Genomic DNA, 26,130 nt, shown 5'->3' with positions numbered 1-26,130 from the left:
TCCAGCTTCTTTGTGGGGCTGGAGGATCAGAACCACTCAAGATGGTCCACCCGCCCTATAGGGCGGCCATCTTAAACCATTTCTCCATACATAGGAACCCTCAAGAGGCCCGCAAGGTGGGGAATGTGGGGAAGACCAGGCCCCACAAGAATTTGTAAAAGAGTTAAAACGTTCCTCTGCGCAGACCACCAGGAGGGTGCGCACAGACAGTAGGGAGTTCATTAATACTTTTTTCATGCACTCCCTAAATACATCATGACCCAGCTGGTGAGGGACTTTCATGAGAAGAGATCACTAGACTGGGTCATAGAACAGGCAACTCGCATTTATGAAGTGCAGAAATTGGTAGAAAATAAAAGTACAACTAAAAAACCTAAACCAACCAACACCCCAGCTGCTGCTAAGGTGGCAGAGGTGAAGGTTACCCCCATTTTAGATCTGGAGATGGGTGGGTCTAAAAATGTTCCTGTGCAAAATCCTCCTAACCAAAGACCCAGAAGGCCCTCGGGCACATCCCAAACAGGTAGTCAGGGAGGTAACCCCACAAATGGGACCCCTAATTCCCCTGAATATATCAGCCCCCGTTACAAGGGCAGCAGACCCATCCTGGGCTATGTGTGGACTCCCCAGCCCAAGAGGGGGTGGTCCAACCAGGCAGCTGCCAACCCAGGAAACTTCCCTCCTAACTTTCCCCAGGAGGGCAGTAATCCCCCAAATGCCAGGTTGAGTTTCTTTCCCCGGTACCCACCAAACATCAACCCCCAAAACAACCCTTCTTTCTGTCCCCACTTTCCTGAGCCCAGACAGCCAATCTGGGAGAGGGGAGGCCAAGGGTGGAGGGGTACCAGAACTATCCCAACCAAGGGTATTATGGGAGAAGGGACAGTTACCCATCCCATGATCAACCTAGTATGGACCAGAGATCCCCGTACCAGCCAGAGTGGGTGTCCCAACTGGAGCGCCAGGTCCAGAACTTGTCACAGGATCTGGGTTGCATGTTGAGGACTCAGCAGAACCCTTAGATGAACATGGCGGCCCAGAACCCCTCAAATCAAGGGCCTGGTACTCCAGAGCAATGACAGGGAGAGAACCCTGACACACCCACCGGTTCCCAGGGAGGAGACACAGTGCGAAGGGGGGTGTAAAGCCTTAGGGGAGGCTTCCTTCCCCTCTTGTGAAAAGCCCCTGGAAACCCAGGAACTGGAACAAAAATCTCCTGCCCCCGAAAGTCTGCAGCCTAAGGAACAAAGGGCGGGTAGGAGAAATAAAGAGCCTAAAAAGACCCATTTTGTGGAGGAGGTTAGAGTCTTCCAATTTGAAGGAGAGGGATCCTCAGAGGATTCTGGGAAAAGGATCTTCTCCTTCAGGGATGGGGGAACTCCTCCCAAAGAAAAGTGGATGCCAAGAGATCCTAATCTAGACTGGGTAGATGTGGGGACTGAGTTAAACCGCCCAACATTGAACCCCAGAATGATAAACCAGAAAATCACCTTGCCCAAACCAATTCTGGTGACTGCCTCCAAAAAGGGGGAGGGGCAAGCCCATAATCGGAACCAGGGGAGCCCAAAACTCCCCCCATATCCAACTGCCACCTTTTTATTACAGGTCCCAAGCTCCCAAACAAAATCCTGCCCAAATGACCCCTCTGTCAGAATCAAGAGTGAAGAAATTAACCCACCAATTGTCCCAAAATGCGCATTATCTTTGCCCTCTTGAGCAGAAGGAGGGAAGATTTTATGCCCCAGTCCAAATACAGGGGCAATGTACATATTTGGCACTGGAGGATACTGGATCCCAAGCCACCCTTCTGTCAAAAAGGGCCTTTGATCAGCTGAATTTGGGAAGGGGGGAGAGAAACCAGATCCCTCTCACCCCTCTTCCTGGATAACTTCAAAACTTCGATGGGAATTAAATTCCTGTCGAGGGGACTGCGGATTTAGAAATTAAAATTGAAATTGGGCGACACAAGGTGAAACACCCAGTCATAGTTGTGACTCCAGAGGGCACACAATGTTTACTAGGGAATGACATCCTGTGTAGATTGTCTGTCCTCATAGATTGTGTAAACAAGGTCCTCTGGACCCAGACTAACCGACCTATAAAATTAAAACATAGTGTCAACCATGTTAGTTTAAATGGCACATGCCACATGGTTAAACAAAAACCTGAATTCCATTTATTTTCGAAACACCAAACCCCTGACGTGACAGTAATTGAAGTAGGATAACAAACTGGTGATGGGAAGTCCTCTCTATTTCTGAAAATCAACCTTTCTTCCAGTCTCAAGTGGCATTCCACACTGGAAGGGAATACTCTGAAATTGTATACCAATTCACAATCAGTAAATCACACTAATATAGTCCAAAATGATGAGAAATCAGCTCAAAGCTTGGCTGATCTTCAGAAAATCGGAGAACAGTTGTTCATCCCCATTCAGTTAAATGGGGGGAAGGACTCTGTTCTCGCCCGAGTGGGCGTGAACAATGGTAAGAGCTTCATCAGCTAGGCCATGTTCTAAAACTCACAAAAAGATCCAGCCATTCTCACATTTAAAATGATAGACAAATGGGAAATGGATGTGAAACACCCAAATCCAAACATCTCCTGCCTGCCGCCTAGCAGGTATATGCTAAAAATGTCCATGGGAAACAAGAGCATAGTTCATAATTGTTGGGTCGTGCGAGATGTCCCTGCTGCATTTTATTTAGGCAGTGACATTGTTAATCACTTTGCCATTAGTTTGGACCTAATAAACTTCAAAGTCTGGTCCCGATTAGTGGGTAATCCCATGGACTTTGATGACCCAGAGAAAGCATTTCGGTCAGCTCAATTGCTGCCATATGCAGTTGAAATTCAGATTGGAGAGGAAGTCACCATCCAGAACGGACCCGACAATTCCCACTTAAAGTAAAAATTAAAAGAGGACAGAAACTGCAAAATCATGATGCATATGTTCACCTCAACGCCCAATTCCAACAGCAAGGGTTGGGCTTAAACCCAACACCACTAGTCAATAAAGAACACAACACCATTCCAATAGTGGTGGATAACAGCAACCTTAGGAGTATCACTCTGGGCGCAGGCACCATTATTGGAATGGCGGTTGATGACCAACATTTTTCCAAAGATTTAGGTAATGAACTGGTAGGACCAATCCCCAATGACTGTTTTGACAGCGATAGCGACAATGACACAACACCAGACAGGATCTTCACCCGGCATGGGGGGGATTTCCTGGTGTACTCTTCCTGCCCTTATGTTAAGGAAGAGGTGGCCTGTGACTTCACCAGGACTGCCTTCCCCGCCTGAAGCCATCAGTCCAAGTCAGTACTTTAACCAGGGACTTCACCCAGCTGGAGGAGGCCGCTGAGATAGCCAAACCAGAAGTCTTTTCGGGCTTCAGGCAAATGTTTGAAGAGAGAGTCAACCTAGCTGATGCTGTGAGACTCTGGAGCAAAAGCAAAAGTTGAAACAAGTTTTCTTAGAATTTCAAGATCTCTCTGCGGTGGACTCATATGACTGTGGTCGCACCGAAATCCATACAAAAACAATTCCCATGGTCCCTGGCATGACTCCAGTGTTTGTGAAGCAATATCGCTTGCCTCTCGCATCAATGGAGTCCCTTACAGAAATAATTAAGAACCTTGAGACCCGTGGGATAATTTGTCCAGTCCACAGCACCTTCAATAATCCGGTGCTGGGGATTTTGAAACCAAACAGCCAGTGGAGACTCTATGCTGACCTAAGGGAGCTCAACAAATGGGTCCACACTTCCCGATGGCCTCTTCCCTACATTGACCAAGGGGTGGCCTAGATCCAGGGGTTAAAGGTATACACTGCCATTGACCTGACCAATGGATACTGGACTGTACCTGTCAGTAGGGAGGACAAATACAAGCTGGCCTTTACATTCGGGGGACAGCAATACATTTGGACCCAGACTCCCTTTGGATACATCAACTGCGGAAAATTAATTTAATATCTTTTTGCATAAGGCCATGCCCGACTTGGGTAAAAGGGGTAACCTGGCCTATGTAGACGATGTTCTAATCAAAAGCTCAACTGTGGAGGAACACATAGCAGGCATCCATTATGTTCTGACACAGTTGAGGGTTGCCGGAGCAAAACTCTTTCCAAAAGGCACAGTGGTGCAGGACCCGTGTACATTTCTTGGGGCATGAGATAACTCCTGATTGTCTCTTTCAACAGGAAAAGAAAATAGAAGCACTCCAGAAACTAAAAGACCCCAGACCTCTGCATGAGCTAAGGAGCCTCCTTGGACTGACTAATTACAGTAGAAAGTTCATTGAGGATTACACATAAATCCAGACCCCTGATCCATTTGTTGAAGGGGGGTCAAGTGGGAGTGGGTCCAGAACAATCCGAGGCAGTAAGACAACTCAAAAGAAGCCTCTCACAGGTGCCTTGCCTAGCTTACCCTGTCAAAAATAAGGAGTTCTTGTTGGAGACAGAGTTCTCAAATACATGCTTGACTGCAGTATTATACCAAAAGCATGACAAGGTCAATAAAGTAATCTCCTATGTGAGTAAGACTTTATCCTCTGTGTAGGAAAAATTCAACGACTGTGAGAAGGCACTCCTGGCAACGGTGTGGTTATTGAAAAATGACTGCCCGTTTATCCAGGGGGAACACATCATAGTGGAGACTCCACACCAGCCTCTGCAATATCTTCAAAATGACAGAATCCAGGCCGGAAAAGTGAGTAATTCCCGAATTACTTCCTGGATTCTGTCAATGCAAGGCTTTCCTGTGGAGGTCAGATATGGCCAAAACAAAAAGAATCCCCTCGCGCAAGGTCTGGCTGACTTGCATGATTGTGCCAGAGAACACTGTCTCGAGGACGAAAGTCTCAAAATCAAGGACAACATGGAGGCATACCTTAATTCCCCGCACAAAGTCTATGAAGAAGACAAGTGTGAGAGAATGCCAACTGTCTATGTGGATGGGTGCTCCTACCATGTTGACAACAACGGGGAAAAGGAACTTGTGGCCGGTGTGGTGAATGCATGGGTGAATGATGCCCCAGAACCCTCCGCTGGGTACAAAATCTGTCCCCGTAGTAGTCAAGTGGCAGAGCTGATGGCTGTGCATCAAGCCATCTTCACTGCTGTCCAACACCAACTCCATGAACTGGTCATAATCACTGATTCAGATTATGTATGGAACGTGTTCTCGGAGCACCTGGTTAACTGGAAAACCAGAGGCATGCTATGTGGTAACAATAAACCATTAAAAAATGGAAAATTAATACAGAATATTGATGATTTGGTCACCTCGATGGGATGAGCATCTACTGGAAAAAGATCAAGGGTCATTCTAAAGTAGAGGGACCAGACAAAACTGGAACTGGAAATGACCTAGCTGATCAGGAGGCCAAAACCGGAGCCATCCAAGGGGATCTACTTGAGATCGAGTCCCTGTTGGGGGAAATCCAGGTCACTGCTATCACTAGGTCCCAGACAAATGCTCACAATGAACTTTCAACTGCCCAGTGGAATAAGGAGGCCCCATATGCTGATTTGATTACGGCTCAAAAAGGGTATCCAATAATTGGTACATTTTATCAACACATTGAGGACCCTGAGAACTTTCCCCTGACGCATACCAATTGCATTGGGAAAGAGGACCACAGAGTGTTGATGAAATGTCCAAAAATAATTCCGAATCCAAGACGGTTTGTTGGTGAGGAGATTCATATCTGGCCATGACCAGTGGGTGGTCCCTACCTCATTCCGAAGCCTGATGCTAAGTCATGCTAAGTCACGCCCATTATGCGGCCACAGCTGGTCATCGGGGGGTTTCATACAACATTATAAATCTTGCGAGAGGTGGCATACTGGCCACACATGGGGCAGTACCTTGACCAATACTTGAAGGGGTGTCTTGTGTGTTCAAAATTTCCGCCAACATCATTCACACACTGTACTCCCCTCCAAAAGAGGGAAATGACACTGCCTTGGTCAGATTTGCAAGTCGAATTTATCAGGCCCTTGATTGGCTTCTCTAGGGGGAACAAGTACATGTTGACCGTAACATGCTTGTTTACTAAATTGGTGGAATGTCTCCCGGTCAAAAATTGCAAGGCAGAAACAGCAGCTGCCCTGATGATCAATCACATCTTCTCACGTTTTGGACTACCCCAAAGGATTGAGTCAGACCGAGGTAGCTTGGGGTAAAAAGGAAACTACACATTGCCTACCGGCTGTCCTCTAGTGGTGAAGTTCAGAGGTACAATAAAACTATTGTGAGCATATTTAAAAAGTTTGTCGCAGATTCTGGGCCAAGTTGGGACATTCGATTACCCCTTGTCCTGATGACCATCAGATCTACCCCTTCATCTGCAACAAAAATGTCTCCATTTGAACTGATGACTGGACCAATGATGGTGCTACCCCAGCATCTGCTCTACAGAACCCAAGAGCAGACCTTGATAAATGCCTCCACAACTCTGAGAAAACACCTTCAACATGCTTTTGAGTATGCTCAGTGGAATCTAGAAAGATCTGCAGACAGTATGACCTTAAGACAACTAAAAAGGAATATCAAGTTGGAGACCAATTCTACTTGTACAATTTCCAAAGGAAAGAAGCCAAAGTGCGCAAAATCCTCCCAAGTTGGTGGGCCCTATTGAAATTGTAGACAGAATCTCACTAGTCGCCTACAGAATCCGCATCCCCAAGGGCAGTTTGACAGAGGGGGAAGACAAGTGGTTCCACATAACCCATCTAAAGAGTGGCCACCCCAGGCATACTTGGCAGCCGATAGAAGAGCTCCCCGGAAACTCAGAGGGGGAAAATCCAAACAGCTAGAAAAATTATTAACTATTCATTGATTACACCTGAGAAAATGGGTCAAATTATCACTGAATAATAGATGGAGAATATTGCCAATTGTTAGGAAATGCAAGTGTCTTTCCCACTGCTGAGATCCCCCGAAGATGTGTGGGCACAGTAGTGGGAAAATGTTCATAACCGTGTAATGTTCTGTTTTCTAGTATTGGCACTAAATCCCAAGAATCACCAAGGAGGACCACTCGGGGACCGGGAGGAAAAACCCAAGAAATCCAGAGTATCGTTCCATCACAAACCGAAGCGGCAAGGAAAGAATACCGCCTCAATCGCTGATGGGAGAAGCAACTGAATTTCTCCACATGGACAGAAAAGAACATTCCACTCGCCCGACTCCCCCTTGACTAGAAGTCAAAATGAAGTCAGGAGGGGGAATTTGTGGGATGTATTGGCCCACTCTGTTATACTATGCGGCCTCACTCTGCTATCTATGGGACGAGAATCAGCAAAATGGCGGCAAAACCCGTGTGCGCACCTAAACCTCCAAAAATGCATTTTTTCAACACACAAAAAGATGGCTGCACAATCTGCCACCCATGGTGCATGTCTGGTGGAACAGAGCACATGCTGCAGAAAAAGTGCCAGTGGGCTCCATGACAAGTAATCATGGAGTAGAGAGGGCGAAGCAGCGCTTTGCAAGTGAAATTCCAAAATTTGCCTATAAATGACATTTACTTTGCTGCAGAAACTTCAAAATGCCTGCACATAACACTTTCCAACACTCAAAATCTTGCTTAGAGCTAAAATTCAGTTAATCTATTGAAGCACTGTGAATTTAAAAAGTCCTAAAATGTTAAGAGCAAAACATTTTCTCAGCAAAACTGGATTGCCTGTGGATGACAATTCCTGTCAAAAGTATGTGTGCAGCCACACTGGGCTACCTGTGAGTGAAAGCCCCTGTCAAATGGGATCTCCTGATTAAACTTTAATGTTGTCTAAATCTAAAGATCTGCCGGAATAAGCAATTATAAAAGGACTGTTGGTGAAAGGAAGATGGATCTCAGTTGTTTTGATCCCACAGGTTTAAACCTAAGAATGTAATGTATCTCTATGTCATCTTATGCAACAAGTTTGTTTTATGCTGGATTTCAAGTCAAGAAATTAAAAACTAACTTAGGCTGGCCGGGCCTGCAAGAGGTTGAAAAACATGTTTCCACCCAAGGGGAGGGCATTGATCTCAGCAGATGCTCACTGACACATGATAATTGTGGAGTAGGCCAGACTTTTGTCTGCTACCAAGGACTGAACAATGGCAGATTTTCCAGGCCAGGAAATGGACGTGTGAAGAGGTCATAAACTAGGCTTGCAGAAGGAAATCCAAAAGGTGGGGGCTGCTCCTTGCCTCCAGAGACAGACAAATGGCTGACCATTTGCTGCTAAGAATATGTAACAAACATTTTTTAGAGACGTATAGACTCCCTGTCAGAAGTGGTGAAAAATATAAAAAGGGCAGATTTGTTAATCTAATTTTTGGCCCTATATTTCAAAACGTGGTGTAACTGTGTTGCATATTCTGAACAGGAATGGCAATATATGTGGTTTTATGGGAACTATATTTATGCTACAATTGTTAAACTTTGCGCACACATTCCTATGGTAAACACGCATATGTGTGTAAATTTGCAGAACGTTTGGAAAATGTGTTCATGGCAAAATGGACAAAATGCTCCAAAAAGGCGAAACAATGTCTCACAGCTGTGGGATTTTGATGAACAGATACTCCATAAAATATGTAATCCTTCTGTGTGATTTTCATAGAGGTTACAAATGTATAAATATGTATTTAGGACAACATTTTATTTTTATACTAGTGGCTAGGGGAGGATTCTAAGGATTGTAAAAACTAAACCATAAACTTGACATCATCTGTCTTTGATCCAATCACTCAGATGCAAGGTGGAGATGAGGCTCTGATCCAATCGCAGTTCACAGGGGCAAGTTTAGTTAAGCTGGCCCATACACCCATTTTTGTGATATCATTTGAAAGGATAGAGAGATCTGACAACACATATACACTCTCTCTTCTGATTCCAGCAAAGCACTCTGATTCTGCATTCGACATCCAGCCTTTAACATGCTTCCAGATCCAGATGCCAATCATCAGGCCAAGCAGTAGCTGAACCATTTTCAGCTAGGCCTCAATCCTCAATTAATCCTCAACTAATCCTTACAACCCAGTGAAGCGCTGTGGCGTGGGGAAGCATCCTGAAACTATCTGGCTTGATACCATAACACTTGCCTGAGGAACTTGCCATCCCGCTGATCTAAGGAAACAAGAAGGGCAGATCCCATGCAGTTTTGGTGACAGGCCTACCTGATCCTAGCTGATGTGCTGTCCTTCCCTGATAGACCCGATCCATTGACCAGAATCTTGACGGGCCAAAAATCTCAAATCCCAGTGGATTGTGAGTATTAATAGGACGCTAAAGAACTATTGTATACCCTGCCTTATCTTGTTTACCTTAATATCTGAACTATCCTTACTTTCATAACCAGTGACAGTGTCAAAATCTTTAGTGCTATCTTATTCTGTCATTTTCATAGTCATTTTTATTTGTGTAACTCTGATCCAAAAATCCCACTTCAAGTGTTTGGACTGGTTCCTCTGGGATGGGCACTGGGGATCTGTTACTGAATTCATGAATCAGTCTCAGAGCTTACTTCGTCCCAACCTGGTTGTCTAGCCTGCATGCTCTCATCTTGAGTAAAAGAATAATCCATAATTTCTGGTTTTAAACTGAAGTTCTTGTCCAAAATCGTGTCTTTATTTTCGAAAAACACCTCCTACTAAAACCTCCATAACTGCCTCAGTTTTAAAAATAGAAACAAAATGTCAACTCCCACTGATACCTAACATCCTTAGCTAAATCCACAACCCAAAACCACATTGTGAAACCGTGTAGTTGACCTGTTTTTATCAGAAATCACATAGTAAAAGTTTGCCATGAATTTACTTTTTGAAAAAGTTGAATTGTCTTTACATTATTTCCCACTTTGCCTTTGAGATTCCAATTGTTTTCTTTTGAGTAGATCATTGCTTTGGATTTCTTGCATTTGTTCAAAGCAGCCCCCGGAGAAATTTGTAATAATGTAAGCATTTTTTATCACATTTAGTGTTTTTGCTCAGCCAGATTCAAAGCCATATTGACAGTTGAAAAGTCAAATTTGTTTTTCTCTTGTTTTTAAGGGGGGAAGGTTGGGGTGATATTCTGTTTGGTCTGTATTATTCCGGAGTATGTGCTCTCTCCTTACATCTATTTAAATTGCCTATTGGTGGGTGGAGGGGTGTTTCAGGGGGAACCTCTAACCACAGTGCTATCTGTTCCAAAGAAATCCAAAAGTATTCTCTTCTTTGCTGCATTCTTTTTGTGTTCATTACCTAATTCTCAGTGCAGTAAAGGTATTATTTATTGTCCTTGTCATCCCTTGGTGATTGGTTTTACCTATTAAAAATATATTGTGTTTTAAATTCTCAATCCATAAATAAATATTTACCGTTACATACTATCCTGATTCCTGGTTCAGTGTGACCGGGGTGGGGGTGGGGGGAGTGTATTTTGAGAAGGGTGTGATATGAGTGGTATATCATTCAGAATATTGAACTTATAGACAAAAATAAATAAGGGTTTCCTTTGTGCACTACATGCTGGGCGAGACTTGGGTGTGTGCCCATAGAAATCCCTTACAATGCGGAAAGCAACAGCTCCCTCTAGCAGTGATAACAGGCAAATCAGGCAGTCTCTATTGCGCAACTTAAAGTCTTATTGTATGCGTAAGGCAACAGCTCCTTCTAGCGGTGATGAAAGACGAAGAAGCAGTCTCTACAGTGCATGACTGTATCAGACAAACATACATGTGGTCTTTTATTATATAGATAACTGTGTGAGGTTTGTGAATCAACTGGATACACAACTAAAATAAAAACAAAAAAAGGATGTCGCGATCCACTTGAACTCATCACTCATAATATAAATATGTGCTCCACTCTTGACTTCAATGTTCAAGCCTGATCTACTCCTCTTCTTCTCCTCTTGCTGCAGGAAGAAGGCATCTCTTACCAACATACAAACAAACTGTCCTTCATTCTAATTATCACTCTTCCCTGTAGCATTCCATGCTGGCAACTGAAAGAGAGCAAAAGTGCTTTAGAAACCCCATAAATAAATACATATTTTATTAATTAGTCATAGTCATGCAGAGATGACATTGCACCTTGGATCCAAGTACACATTTCAGGTCACTACTTACCTAACAGTTTTACCCTGGTGAGTAGGGGAACGACTAAGAGGGGGGAGAGGATATTGTATAATGTTTTTCTGTGACATGCTGGAAAAGGTTGGGGGCTTGGCAAATATAGTTCACCTGTCCATGGTAAGTGGTTCACTGAAAGCCAGGCTCATTGTGAATATTCTTCACGCGTGAGAGTGAAAGGTAAATTAATTAATAATAGCAGGCCAGAGAACACTGAGCAAAAAACCTTTAATGGATTATTCACCCAAACTCCCTTGCACACCTTGCCACCTCCTTATGCCCAAACTTCATTTATCTTCACAGATTTTAATACGGGGTTGCATGCCTAAAACTGCTACCATAGTTATTGCAATTGGCATAGGACTATTACTGGAATAACCCTCAAATCTGTCACAGAATTATTTTCAATAACTCTCGCAAAGATAATTCACATATTTCTTAAGCAAAAGGGCAAGTCTTTTCTGAAACACATCATGACAACTTAGCAATAACTTTGGAATCAATGTAACCTCTACAGCAACAGATGTTTATCTTTCTATTAAACTGCTCATGGACATTATTGGAAGTCGATGTCCTGAGGCAGATCACGAGACAAACCAAGAGGCCGAAACAAGTTGCTATCGTAATCCACAATCTAGAGTTTTTTTGTACAATCAAGGCGACTTGTAAGGATCAGGGAGTGCCACATACACAACCCTGTGCCCATCAACAATAAAAAAAAGAACAAAGGCATTTAGAAAATGAATATCATAAAAATACCAGTGAGGCTTACGTATTGTCCGCACTGTGCAAAAGAGCATCTTTTCGTGTCCGGACCAACTTTTATATGATACAATATATATATAGTTGTACAATGGTTCAATATTTATATATTTATAATATATATATTTTATAAAGCAATGATTAGATTTCTAGTAAGAGAGTCTGCTTCCTAAAACAGCCGCGCTTGTTTCTTCAGCTCATTTCGTTTCCAGAGGGCCAAACGATCAAAGTCTGTGATGCTCATTCCAAACACTTGATAGAATTCTTCTGCAGACAGGTGTCGCTGTAACGAGAAGAGGACCACGAATATCAACTTAGTATGCCTTGACGACCAGTGTCTTTAGAATAGCAGTTCAGCAAAGCATCATATGAGCCCAGCTCCCATTTTCCATCTGAGACAGTGCGATTGAGAGCACATCATTTTACAGTTGTTGCCATCAACATTAGCACATGACTCATGTGTGTTCCTCTGCTGAAATCTTCTGCCTGCTTAGCATCTGTTGGTATTGATTTACTACAACAAAATAATTGTTCATGGAGAAATGGTGCTGAGGATTAGGGATAGACGAACACTCAGAATCACTATTGATCATGACATTTAAATATGTCAAGCATGTAGCACAGTCTAACATAAAGAGCTGAAGCCTGACTTTTGGGCAAGCAGAATGCACGAATGCCAGCATGTTTTGTGTTGAAGTAAATAATGATACATTTCAGCCCACCATGTGTTAGAGCTATTATTATGAAGGTATTTAGTTAGCACAGACCTAGCTTCGGGAAGCAAAAGAGCACTTTACAAGTCATGGGGGAAAGTACATGATGAGGGAAGCTGACCACAGCAATCAAAGTAAGGGAGCAGGGAGCTAACAATGGGGGATGGAGACCAGCAATTTGGCAGCAAGGGATCTATGAGCAAACAGAGGAGGACACAGTGGGGATCAGCTCTCCATGTCACCGGTTGAATGGGGACTCAAGGGTGTGTGGCCCTAGGTGCTGGGGCGTAGTCATTCCTTGAAGAGGAGGGTCTTGAGATCCTGCCTCAAATGTAGAAGCAAGTGGGGGCCTCTTGTTGATGGGGAGGAGGTTCCTGAGTCAGGGTCATAGACAGAGAAGGCCTGGGTTTTCATTCTTTTCTTCCTGAAGCGGCAGAATTAAAGTCTGGACTTGTCATTACTTCTGGTGGATCCAGTGGTGGAAGAGGGGGGGAGCGGTCGGGAGCGGTGCTCCTCTACTTCTTTTAATTAAGTTTGACTGTTCATATACTTTTATTTTAAAAAGAAATCATTCCGCAATTATTTTGTTTTAAAAGAAAAGTGTAGGAAGAAGTGGCAACTTGCGCTTTCAGTGCACTGCAATGGGCGTTCCCTTAAACTGCATGCCCATGTGTTTTGGGGTTTGTATTGTGTGTGGGAGGGTCCGTGGTGATGGGGTTTGTGGGGAGCGGTGTAGGCCAGGAGGGAACATAGTTCCACTTCTTTTTGTACACTTTGACTACTGGGTGGATCATAGTCCTCCGGCTATACTGGGCCTCTCAGCGAGGTAGCTTAGGGACTTGAGGGCAACAGCCTTGTAGATGATGCAGCAGAATTTGAAGTTGGTACATGATTGCAGCAGGATCCAGTGCATTTCAATGACGAAGGAGTGGTGTGGTCGAATGCTGGACACCTCTCTGGTGGGGGGGGGCAGGATGGTTGCAGGAAAGCCTTCCAGTGGGCATTGGCACAATCCAAGTGGGAGAGACCCAAGGATTGGACAGCAGATCTGAAGTGGTTTGTTGTGATGAAGGGCTTGATTTTTTTCCACAGGAGGGTAAGTTGGAACTAAGCTGTTTGTGTCTTCTTTGAGTATGTTCTTTGCACTTACTGTAACCGTAACCTTAAGTTAAAGCGCCTTGACACCCCTGCGTTTTGTGCGCTATACAAGAACCAAAAATAAATAAATAAACATATGTGCTCCTTGAAGGGGAAGTTATTGTCAATCTATAACACAATGGACTTGGTGCAGGTGGTAAACTGAGGTGTGAAGCCCTCAGGTTCAGAGCTGAGATTCAGGTCTGGATGTAAGCTTGTTCAGTGTTATTTGTCAGCTGTAGGCATTCTGTATTGAAGGGGTTTAGCTTCAGATAACCACTGGATATCCAGGATTGCATCGATTTTTGGCAGGCCTTGAACCTTTGGATGTGTACAATGGAAAATGTCCTGAGGTAGAGCTGCATGTGATCTCTGTATTGGAGGATTTGGTTGTTGTGTGGAGCGAGAAGGGTTCCAAGCAGTTCCATATAAAGGTTGAAGACCAATGGAGAGAGGATGGATCTTTGCAGGACTCCAGAGGTGGATAGAGTTGGTGATCTGGTGGAATCCATTTGGCCTATTTGGTGACAGTTAGCAATGTAGGATTTCTACCATTGAAGGATGTCTCAGTGAGCCCTGTGAGGCAATTTAGAGTGTTGGCGAGAGTCTAGTGATCTACTGTGTAGTATGTGTCCGAGAGGTTGGAGAGAATGAGGAAGCAAGGATGGCTATTGTCGAGGATGTTAAGGACATCGCTGATCACTGCCATTTCCATGCTGCATCTGGGTCTGAAGCCAGATTTGTAAGACTGGAGTAGTTTATTGGCGTTGATGTGTTTGAGGAGTTAACTGGCATTTTGCTTTGTCAAGGATATTACATGGGAAGGGAAAATGGGTGATTGGCTAGTATTTGCTGAGGTCATCAGGGTCCAGTGTTGGTTTCTTGAAAAACTAAGCATTTGTCCAGTCTTCGGGGTCGAGGGGGAGGTATCTTGAATGAGGGAGCTTTGTGACTTTCCGTTAAGAGCCGGCAGCCAAGGTATGAATCTGAGGCAAAGGTGAGTGGAGCATAATGAGGGAAAGCAATTGTTAAAACCCATCTCAGCACCATGTCACAGGCTATAGTGCCTTTATAACAAATAATACTCACTCACAACCCCCCATTAACCAGGGGCACAGACAGGGTGTTGCCTGTCCAAGATTTTCAAATGCCTATTCATTCACACTGGGTCGGCATTTATAAAAACGTGACTGGAACCAGCTAAACTGCAGGGGGCAAACTCCTGCTCCACCATGCATCCCAGGATCTAGAACGTTCTGCCTGCTTTCTGGTTCCTTTCTGCATGGAGCACGGGAGCCAGAGGCCTGGAGAGCAGTTTAGGAGGTGGCATTGTGTTGAGTCTAGAGAGAAAAAAGCATTTTTGTCTTTGGATGGGGATTGTATTTATGTGTGAATGCAATTGGTTGTCTGTGCAAGTGTGCTCATATTAATGAATGCAGTATGAAAAGTGTGCATGGTTATACAGTGTGAATGTTCTGATGCTTGTGTGAATGACAGAGAGAAGCTGTATGGGTGCGTGACTGGTGGGTGACTATTTATGAACGTGTGCATGTTTCTGCATGAGAGGCTGGGGCTGAGAGGGCAGTGAAGCATGGGCATTTTCTTACAGGTTCATGGCAGGTTTTATTGCTATTTTTGGGCAAAGCAAAGCCAACTTAATGAGTGTTAATATGTGGAGGAGAGTTTGGGGTGGAGGAGGGTACTACAATGGGGCTGGCAGCCTGGATATTTTCATACTGTGGCATTGAGAGTTTTACTCGCATTCAGGGCAAAGTCAACATGAGTGTTCTTACATGGGAAAAGGGATGGCATTTGGGCAGCGAGGAAGAATTGTTTTTTACTGTGGCATGGCATTTTCTTTTACTAATGTCAAGGTCAAAGACAACACGATGAGAGTTTTTATCTTGGAGCATTTGAGCAGCCAGCAAAGAAGTGTTTTATTACTGTGGCCTGCCATTTTTATTGGCATTAAGGGCAAAAACACAGTGATGCAAGTTCTTATATGAGAGGAGCATTTGTACAGCTATCGAGGGTGTATTTTCATACTGTGGTTTTATGACTGGCATTAAGGGAGAAGCCAACATGATGAATATTGTTACATGGGGGAGGGAAGGCATGTGTGAAGATAGCAAGGACATGTTTTCTTAATGTGGAATGCCATTTCTACTGGTGTTAAGGGCAGAGCCAAAATGATGATTGTTATACAGAGGGCCTTTGCATAGTCAGCAAGGACATGCTTTCTTGCTGTGGCATTTTTTTTACTGGTATTAAGGGCAAAGCCAACATGAGTATGTTCATACATAGGCATACTGGCATATATTGGAATTAGCCGGCATGAACAGATTTTCTTATAGTTTAATTTGTGGGATATGGGCAAAGAAAGCATGAGTATGTTGTTATGTGGCAATACTGGCATATATAGTTGTACCAGTATGGACATGTATGAGCACAATCAACATGAACATGTTTTTTTTACACTCAGAATATGGGCGTATGGTGGGAAAAAACGGCACTATGAAAATGCGTTGGAAAATGTACCTGTGCTTTGTTGGTGACTTTTGATCTACTCTATTTTTTCATGTCTTACCATACAAAACACATTTTAAACTGTGGCTTTTTTTCATAGAAAGTGTGCTGTAAAATAGACCATATTAACCCATGATTTAAAATATTTCTCGGGGGTGGGGGTGAGAGAACCTCAACTGAAACCACATTGGCTGTATTGGGCTCCCTCACTATGCTTGAACGCTCCAACACATTTGGACCGTGAGAGAGCAAACCCCCTTCCCTCTGAGGGCTCCCCTTGGGTTGGGTCCAACTACATAAGCCCCACTTGGTGAACAATCCTGGTGATGCCTCTTCTAACTCCTGGGATGTGAAACACACCCTGGTACACACATCTGTCTTGCTACCTGATCAGGTTGTTCATCCCTCCGTCCAAAATCAATTCCATACCCTGCCTACATCCCTTGACATCATGCATGCTTCCCTCCACACTCTGACCACCTTGCACCAATCCTTCTCATCACCTTTTCATGCAAGTCTAACCGTCTGCGCCACACCGCACCACACCAGAGTCAGTAGGCACGTTGGAATGTGTGGATTCTCTGCAAAGCACAAGTCCACTCTCTGTGCCATCTTCCTGTGTGTCAGAAAACACAAGGAGTTGATAAAGGCGGCAGTGGATTGGCATCTCACAAAGCGCCTAATCCAGCAAGTGCAGACACAGAGGCACGGCCCCACTCACTGTTACTAGGTGACACAGCCTCAGTGCTCCACTGTCACATGTCACGTGGCAGCAAGATTCATTAAAATAAAGGAACACTGGCTATGGAGTAGAAGCGGGCATTGTATCAGTAGTTAACACCAGCTTCTGTCCCAATGAGCTCAATAGAACAACCATGCTTCCAGTGTCATAATGTTAATTGTAGGACCCAAAGCAACTTGGTGCAAGAGATCCTTATCTGAAATTATTTAGGAGGACCTCGCAAACACCGGCAGAAAATATTTTGGAGTATTAGTAAAAGTTTATAAAGCATGCGTGTAAATATAAGCAGAATAGAATTATTTCATAAATGTATCAGAAACTGACTACAGTATATAGGATACAATATATACAATAGTTTTTTGCTGTGGTTAGCGCATTAGCCTATCCAAATCGATGGCAATAGCAGATGAATTCATTATAAGATATTGTTGGCATGCTGATGTCAGCCGAACAACAAGGGGATCAATGAGAGGATTGATTCAGTAACAAGCATGGCCGTAATTTCTGGGGATACAAGGGTGTTTGTCTCCCCTGAACTTTCGTGGCACACATCACGACACAGAGGTAAGATTGAATGTTGCATTTAGGGGTGTGTGCATGCAGTTGGGGTTCCAATCGAATTTAGGGGTGTGCGTAAGCAGTATAGCGGGGTGCAGGTACGGGTTACGGGAGTTTGCGACATTTTTTGAGTTACCGAACATATTGCGCATGTTGTCGGCGCTGTGTGCAGGTACGGGGAACCCTACGCAGTGTTGCTGGAGTGTTGGCTTGGTTGCGGGGTCCCCATGCAGGATTACTGGGGTGCATGAGTCTGTGCCCGATGACCGCGCATACGCAAGTATTAGTGGCTGCATTTGCTTTGCGGGAGGCGTTCCGGCCACGACTTGCACATAGGGTTAGTAAGGGGGAAGGATTCCATGAATAGGCAGATTGCACACAGATGCCTCGTCCTTAGGGGGCACGCAAAGCCCTTCTCGCTACACCAACATTGCTGGGTCTATGCGCACTTTTCGATGAATCGGGCCCTTGGTCATCAATGCTTTGTAGGTGCATGATGCAGGCTGTCTTGTTGGTGATACCGGTCTGGAGGGGTAACCAGTGAAGTTCCTTTAGTGTGTGTGTATATGTTATGTTGTTCAATGTATTCATTCATGGGGTGAGGCAGGCTGTCATATGCTGTTTAGTTTCAACAATGCCATGATTATAGCGTAGACACCTGTAAGAAGGGTTGATGTCACCATGTCGGTCAGAGAACACTAAGGATTGGACAACGATTCTGAATTACGAGTTGTTGATGAAGTGCTTCATTTTATGTGTGAGATTCCATCTGCCCTCTTTGGGAACCCAGACTTGTACTCGCCCTGCTGGTCAAATGCCTGCTCCAAGACTTAAGACTGATCCTGTTTTCCTTGTTTTAATATTACTCCCTATATGAACCACAAATGCTCAACCTCTACACTCAACCATGCTATATGCATATTAACTAAACCACTCACAAACAGCAATTGAATAACGCTTGCAACAGACAACAAACATCAGAATGCTCCATCTCTACAACCAACTTAAATATCACCATCAAGTTTGATCCATCCTACCTCCCGGGCCACACGAGGCTCCCACCTGGACACACATGCCTCTGTTCTCTTGACACGGGACACCTAAAAAGAAACCTGCACGCAGAGCTCAGGGGACCTCTGGTCTGCATGCATAAAAACAACAGCCAAGCTACCTTACTTTCTCACACTCTCCCCAATTACATAAGACAACCTCCTTTCTCTCTCAGCTTCACTAGGGTGCCTGGAGCCCATGCAAATGGCAGCAGTGAGCAGGATACATCTATGTAACATAACCTGACATGACATGACCTATGTTAACTGTAATATCATTTGACTTCACTGGAGCAGTCCAGGCTAAGTTACGTGGGATCCCTTTTTATGACGATTTTCTGCCCTATACTTTCTTTTTTGATATGTACATAATAACATTGCATCTTTTTAAAACTTGGTTTGGAAAGTGGTATCTTTTGCTGTATGTTCTTTTTAAGATTGCAAACTGGTTGCACCTTGCATGTCTTCCATGAGTAATCCTTGCCCTTTGTTCTTGTAATTAAAGGAAAGACAAGGGATCCCATTAGGGACTTTTGATTTGCTTCATTAAGAACCCATTCCCTGAAAAGGAGCGATTTCTTGCAGGAGGAGTGAGAGCTGGAACAAGGGTGTCTGTATCTTCTGTGAAATCGGTCGTTTGAAGGAGAAGTTACAGTTGATGGTGACGCTGAGGAACTTTATATTGCGTGGTTAATTCTGGGTGAAGCAGTTAAGTTTCCCCCCTCTATCACCCTTGACATGGGTGTGTTTGGTTGCACCTCTAACGAGGATGAACTCGGTCTTTATCGGGTTGAGGTTTAGGTAGGCACTTGGCATCAAGGATTAAACAAAGGTGGGGCCGTGCTGCAGCTGGCGAATGTTGCCCACACAGTTGATCTTCCAGCATAGCCATGTGTCATCCTCATGCTGGTGGATTTCGATGCTGAGGTTGGCAAGAAGTGCCCTCAGTTGCTCAACATAAAGGATGAAGGTGACTGGAAGGAGGATGGAACCTTGTGGAGCTCTACATCTCACTGGGGGTCATTGGGATGATCTTGAGCCCATCTGGATGATCTGGTGTTGATTTGCAAGGTCAGAGATCAACTAGTGAAGGACTGAGGCGTGCAAACCCATGCAGGAGGAGAGACTGTTGAGCCTTGCATTAGGGTTGATTCTGGTAATTGTGGCAGAGAAGTCAAGAAGGAACTGAAAGCACTGACCCCCTTTGCCCATGATGAGGAGGAAATTATCACCATGTAGGTGGATGGTGGCGGTCTTGGTGCAGCATCTCAGCCTGAATTCTGAAATGGAATCCTTGCAACCACTACCCCCTGCAGCTCTCCCCAGTGTCATATTCAGCCTATTGATTCACTCAGAACACCAAACCCTGGTATTTATACCTGTACGGAGAACAGCTCCCAAATTTCAACCAGAGGCCTGCGTGCCATGTTTTGCCCTGTGGCTCATATACTACACCCACATATGGTTTTATGGTTATATTAGAATACCACCTTAGCAATTATGTGGGATCTCACATTTTAAAGACCAAATGAGCAATGCAAGGATTTTGGTGTTGAGTGGGTGAGTGTTGCAGAATGGTTGTGGTGTCCACCTACCTCTAACCGGGTCCGGTCTGCATCTTTTGGCAGTCGCGTCCTCCCTCTCGTGGTCACCATTAGAAGTTCGTAGGGATAGATCTGCACAAGGAAATAAAAGAAACGAAGGAGAGAAAATGTACTCACAGCGGCTCATGAAAAAGAGCGGGAATCATTTGGACCTTGAGACCAACTGTAGCCAAACTATACGCAAATACACACCGAACCTAAGTTACACATGCATACAACGAACAATCCCAGAAACTGGACCTTGCCCATATAGACACAAGTCAGTGGGCACAATCACAATCTTAAATACCAGCCAATCTATGCATAAAACACACAGACACCCCACCCCTCCCCAACATACCAAACATTCACATAGAAAAACAACCCAGGCATTGGGCCTTAGTCATACGGATACAACAAGTCACTGTATGCAATCAACCATCTGCAAAGTTAAAGTGAGGAAGGAGAGGGGATGTTGGACACATTTGGAGGCAAGGCCGTGTACAGGGGAGGGCCTCCATGAAATGGTATTGCTTGAAGAACTTATTTCAGAGTACTGGAAAATGTAGAAAGGTGAGATGTTGATGTCAGAAAGCACATGGGCCGGATCATAAAATTAAAACAAGGCAAAGAATTTTAGATGCTGCTGGACTGCTTAAAGGAATAGACAAATCTAAGGGATTTTCATAAACATAGCATCAAAATACAGTCTCCTTAAAATAGTTTGGGGTAGGGTTGGAAGGTCTGAGAAGTATTCTGGGCAAAAGAAGTCTCACCAAATGGTATCAGAATTCTGAATTCAGATTGGCGCATTAAGGATGCAATAACTATCAAAGTTTGTGGTGGGTGCTCATAGTTCTCCATGCATAACCTGTGAGCTGTGGGGTCCCGCGTCAGTGGCTTCTCGTTCTCCTCTGCATTCAACAGTCTTGGTTACATGTGTGTGTGGGAGGCAGAGGCAAGTAATAGAGAAAGCTCCGCCCACTCTCCGAGACTGCGTGCAACTCAGCCTGCGGAGGCAGGAACAGCATCCGTGTCTATAGAGTGGGGCCGAGATGCGGAGGAAGCCTTACAGCAAAGGGCATCCAAAGCAGAATCAACCAGGCATTGCCTACCCCAGTGCTATTCAAACCTTTTGATGCCGAGCCACGCTTGAGTACAAATATTGTTGTCAAGCTCCCCCTTGGTTAAAATATTGCTCCTAAATGTCATTTCTGCTTATATTTTCTATTCAAATCAGTCACCGTACTCCCTTTTGGAAGAGCCCTGCGTCGCCCCCCACGCCCCCCCTCCCTTGGATGTCCATCTGCAGCCCCACAATTTGAAGACCACTGCTACCGTCTTCACAGGTCTCTCACCTCAATAATGGGCAACATCTGTTTGGTCAGAGAGGGGGTGATTCTAGGATGAAGGCATTAGAACGATATTGGAGGCTGCATGCAGAATCCTTGGCAGCCCGCACCGGAAGCCAGTCACACGCATTTAAATCTCTGGTCCATCCCACCACCGCACAACACCGTTTCCCCTGGTTTGAGGCAATGACCTAAAAGTAATGATTTTTGTTTTTCAAGTACTAGCAATTCTAAGAAGCAGAGGATACGCGGCCTTCATGAAGACTCTCGAATGCAATGCATTTGGTCTTGTACAGTGCAGGTGCCGCCAATTCGTAGGCCTCTTGGCACTAATGAACGTGCGCACGCATACGAAGCTCCACATCCACACACATGGCGACAAGATGGTCATTCAGGCACACTGGACGACTGTTTAAGGTCATCCTTTAACTTTCTTTCTAGCACACAGCAATCCAATCTGGGAGCTTATTGAGCATGCGTTGGGAATGCATAGCATTCTTCTAAACAGGACTAACCTCTGCCACAAAGGTGTGTCCTGTAGCTCACCCCAACTCTCTAGCAGGGGAGACAGTTTGTGTTCTGCACATATCAGGGCCAGACTTTCATAGCATTAGAAATGAGCGGGATATAAAATGCATTTCATATGCTTAAGGATTGAAGACAACACCTTGCACTGGCAGAGCATCCAGGTTAGATAGCAGCTGGGAACGGCGCTACTTCTAAATAGAGCTCTGTGGCAGGGTTGGAAAAGGACATGTCAATCGTATCATGGCTAAGGGAGCAGGAAAGCAGGCGAGAGGTGTTCAGCTGAGAGAACATATTCTGGGCCCGATTTTCAAAAACCTGTGCATCACAATGAGAATCACAATGAGAATCAATATTGCGCATCCGTGCGTGTGCGCAATGGCGCAAGTAAATTGCGATGGTGTTATTTACAAAGAAACAAATGCGTATAGCACAACTCTGCATCAATGCAAACGTCAAGTATGCGCAACTTGAATGTGAATATGAGATCACATCTAATGCACAAAATAACAGAGTGGGCCAAATGCACAGCGATGTGACAGATGTGCACGTTTTAAATGGAAACGCCCCACTTTTTAATGGTAAAGCTCCGACGGCCACCCTTTACGTGAGATTATACGCTCCCTTGGCCGATAGGGCAAACAGGTGTGCATTAACTGTCAAAAGCCTCACAAATCACTAACTGGTCCTCAAACACTGGTTTGGCCTAATTTGGTGACATAAACAAGCAGAAATGGAAGAAGGCAGGCAAGGTAGACCAGGGGGCAAGGATGGCGAGAAGGGGTGGCAAGAGAAGCATTCCACGGAGGCAGAAATTGACCTCTTGTTATCCTACATGGAGGAGAAAGAGGACACACTGTCAGCCTCCATGGGCAGTGCCCCTGCATTGCGGCGTGAAATGACACATGGCTGGAGATTGCAAAGGACATTGGAACAGCACTTGCAGCAAGAGAGGCAATTGAGGAACTGACAGTGCAGAGCCAGAACCAGGTGAGCATCTACACAACCCTGAGTCACTACAGTGTGTGTCTTCAGCATGTGCTGTGTGCTGAAGGATGTGGTGGGGCGATGGCAGCTGGATTGTGTACATGCTAAATGTCCCTGTGAGGCCCGAGGAAGCAGGAGGAGAGCCATTAATGGCAGGAGTAAACAAACTGGTGCAGGCAGTACTTGAGTCTGAGGAAACTGTAGTGGAATATTTCCCCCATCAATTCCTTTTTCAGCAAATATCTGCATTTGCCCGATTGACTGATTTGTATTTAGCAAGCAAACTATCATGACGTTTACATTGTGATGACCATCCAAAAAAAATCGAGTGGACCTGGGAATGTAATCACTCCGCACCGACTGACGTGTATACACCATGCAATGCAACGCGGGTGCAACTATGGAATAAAGAACACACCTCCACAATTCTGTATCCACCGCTCTGTCAGTGTCAGCACCGGCACACAGAGTGCAATTGCCAGATGCCTTGCTGCTGAGCTCATGTGGCATTCAGAAATACAAGTCTGCTGTGAATGAGTCTGTGGTGCCTTGCATCTCGGCAAAGGGAGGTGCAGCGAGGGTGTGTGTATGGGGCGGAAGGGGTGTCGGGCGAGCAGGAGTGCGTAGTGTGCACGGAGGTGCCTTTGGGAAAGCAGGGGTCGTGTGTGTTTGCTAGGAGTGGGGCCAGACCTAGGGATAAAGGAAGGAGAACCCAAGAAAGACTTTGTGCAGTGCCCCATGGAAACACACCCCCAATGGTGCAGCAAAGACATTAAACCATGAGTTTGTTGGTCGAATCCACTTCCGGGGCACCAGCAGTCCACGGATGAATATCGGTTTCTAAACCATCAATCAACCCCACACCTCTAGTACACCAAAAGGGATCCAAACAGATTGGAATGCAAGTGAATTATAAGACCTCCTTGTCCAATTTTGGTAACGTGGACGGAACGGCAGGCTTATCTCTGCAAGGTTGTGGATCGTTGGTTAGTTGCAACACAGCGAAAATACATTTATTACCCAATGATAAAAGGGACTGTCCAGTCAAGGTTGTATACCAATATCCACTTTATCATTATCACAACAGACAGTTCTAGCACACTAGAAAATACAACCCACCCTGTTAGGAATGCAGAGGACAGTTTCAAAGAAGAAAAAGGGATGAACTCTGGATACTGACAGGAGGGTAGTCGGTAAAGTAATTAATAGCAATAGCTCAAGGATACTTGGTTTCAACATAAAGGGGCCAATGGGTCGTAAAATGACACTAGGGGCCTTTTGAGAAGGACCAGGGGGAAAAACCCCAATGTAATGTGTGCTGTAGATGTCCTTGGTGCTCGATAGGGTCGAGTCTGCTTTAGGGCGCCTTGCAGCTTCTGTGACAGAGTTCAAGATGGGAGACAGCTGCGGATATCTGGCGAGCGAGGCTGGATGGACGGCTGCAGGCTGGCCTACATGGTGGCTCAGGGACACGAATAGTCTCATTGCTGGTTGGTGGGTCAGAAGCGAGGTCGAGGCATCTCGGACGGTGTTAGTGACTGCTGCGCAACAACAGTCAGCGGTGCAGTCGGTTGCATCTCGAGGGGCTCGACTGGCTGTAAAATGTCCTTTAAGGCAGACGTCAGTAGATGATTGCCGATGCACTCCACGTAGCTTCTTCACTGGGATTGTGTCGTCCTTTAAGGCATATGTCCAAAGCTGAGAAGAGTGTTGTAGACAGCTGCCTTGTGCTTGGTTTGGTTCCAAGACTCTGGCACTCCTCACCTAGGAAGCTTGCTGCAGAGCCTAGCATGGCATGCTTTGTGCTTGCTGGACACTGGTTCTGTAGGTGCTCTGAGGGTTCTCTGGATTCAGTATCTCGCTTTGTTCCCTGGGAGATGTTTAGGGGAGGGATCTTGCTTCCCTCTTTAAGGTCCTGGACTTCCTTCACTGGTGGAAGATTTAAGGCAGACTGTACCTTCAGCCAGGGTCCAAGGCTGAGTTATTCTTGCTACTCCTTGCAAAGCCTTCAGGTGATCTGCCCAAAAGAGGGACTCAGCCCTCTTTTAAGCAAAATGGACCAGAGTGATTGGTGTGGGCTAAGTCTACTTAATGAACCATTACTGGGTCTCCATCAATTATCTCCTGTATGCGTGAGGTAATGACCAGAGTGCTTTTCAACAGGAAAGGTAAAGGGTGAAAACATGTAATACTAAGTCCCACCCATCTTCCTGTGTGTTGTGGATCAAAGGGTCTCTCTGGTTAATTGATCTCACTGTGGTTCCTTATTAAACAGGCAGGCCTCCCTTGAAGCTGCAGAGAGAACAGACTTTCTGTCTCCATCAAACCACATAATCATACCTTCTGAATGGTGTCTCCCTCCAGGGATGACTTCTGTAAACACACAGTCCCAGACATGACCTTTCACTGTCCATTGACATTAAGGGCAGGAGCTGGCTTCAGGTTGACACAGTGCATATCAAAGGTTGTTGGGGGTTTCTGTCTCCTTTGTTAACCTGTCTCCTCTGTTTGAAGTATACTCTTTTAGTATGCTAACTATGTTAATCACTACCACCACCCTGAAGGGCTCAACAAAAGGATAGGGCAGATCCATGGAGCCTTTGATAGTTAATTAGGCTGGCCACGGCAGTGGGAATGGGGGTCTCCCCCCCTTCTGAGAGGACATGGTGTAATCCTGGCTGTCATATCCCAAGTAAATATCATTAAATATGACGTATGATGTGTGTCGGGAGCGTGTGGCCACATTCCCTGTGTAAATGGTTTAGTTTGTATGTGTGTAATGTTTAAGGAATTTCATTTTGACAGGGTGCGCTATAAGGGAGAAATCATGTGTACAACAATGCTGAAATGTATTGCTGCCTTTGACCCACTCAGAAATGTGCACATTGAAGGTGATAATCCATCGCTTTCTCACACAGATTTATTTTAATTATTTATTTAGCATTTGTAGCACGCCTCAAACCTGTAGGTATCAGATGCTGTACCACATGAAATAGCATCTTGCGAGGAAATGCCACCCTTGATGGTGAAGAGGAGGTGGAGGAGAATACTTGGTGGCAAGTCCCAGTGCTGTCA

General features: G+C 45.0%; 1 protein-coding gene across 1 annotated transcript in view; it reads right to left on the bottom strand.

Moving 5' to 3' along the window:
• Positions 1 to 11,332: 11,332 nt before the first annotated feature.
• ABLIM3 (actin binding LIM protein family member 3) overlaps positions 11,333 to 26,130 on the bottom strand; it is a 770,500-nt gene continuing 755,702 nt past the window's right edge. The window contains exons 22-23 of the mRNA XM_069651389.1: positions 20,204 to 20,284; positions 11,333 to 12,166 (exon numbers count right to left, since the gene is read on the bottom strand). Coding sequence (XP_069507490.1) covers positions 12,053 to 12,166; positions 20,204 to 20,284 — 195 coding nt within the window. The 3' untranslated portion in view covers positions 11,333 to 12,052. The remainder of the gene's footprint in view (positions 12,167 to 20,203; positions 20,285 to 26,130) is intronic.

The sequence above is a fragment of the Ambystoma mexicanum genome, chromosome 3p (genome assembly GCF_040938575.1).
Source record: "Ambystoma mexicanum isolate Mex_15411 chromosome 3p, UKY_AmexF1_1, whole genome shotgun sequence".
NCBI lineage: Eukaryota > Metazoa > Chordata > Amphibia > Caudata > Ambystomatidae > Ambystoma > Ambystoma mexicanum.
The sequence above is the reverse complement of the archived record's forward strand: the minus strand, read 5'-3'. Positions and strand labels throughout refer to the sequence as shown.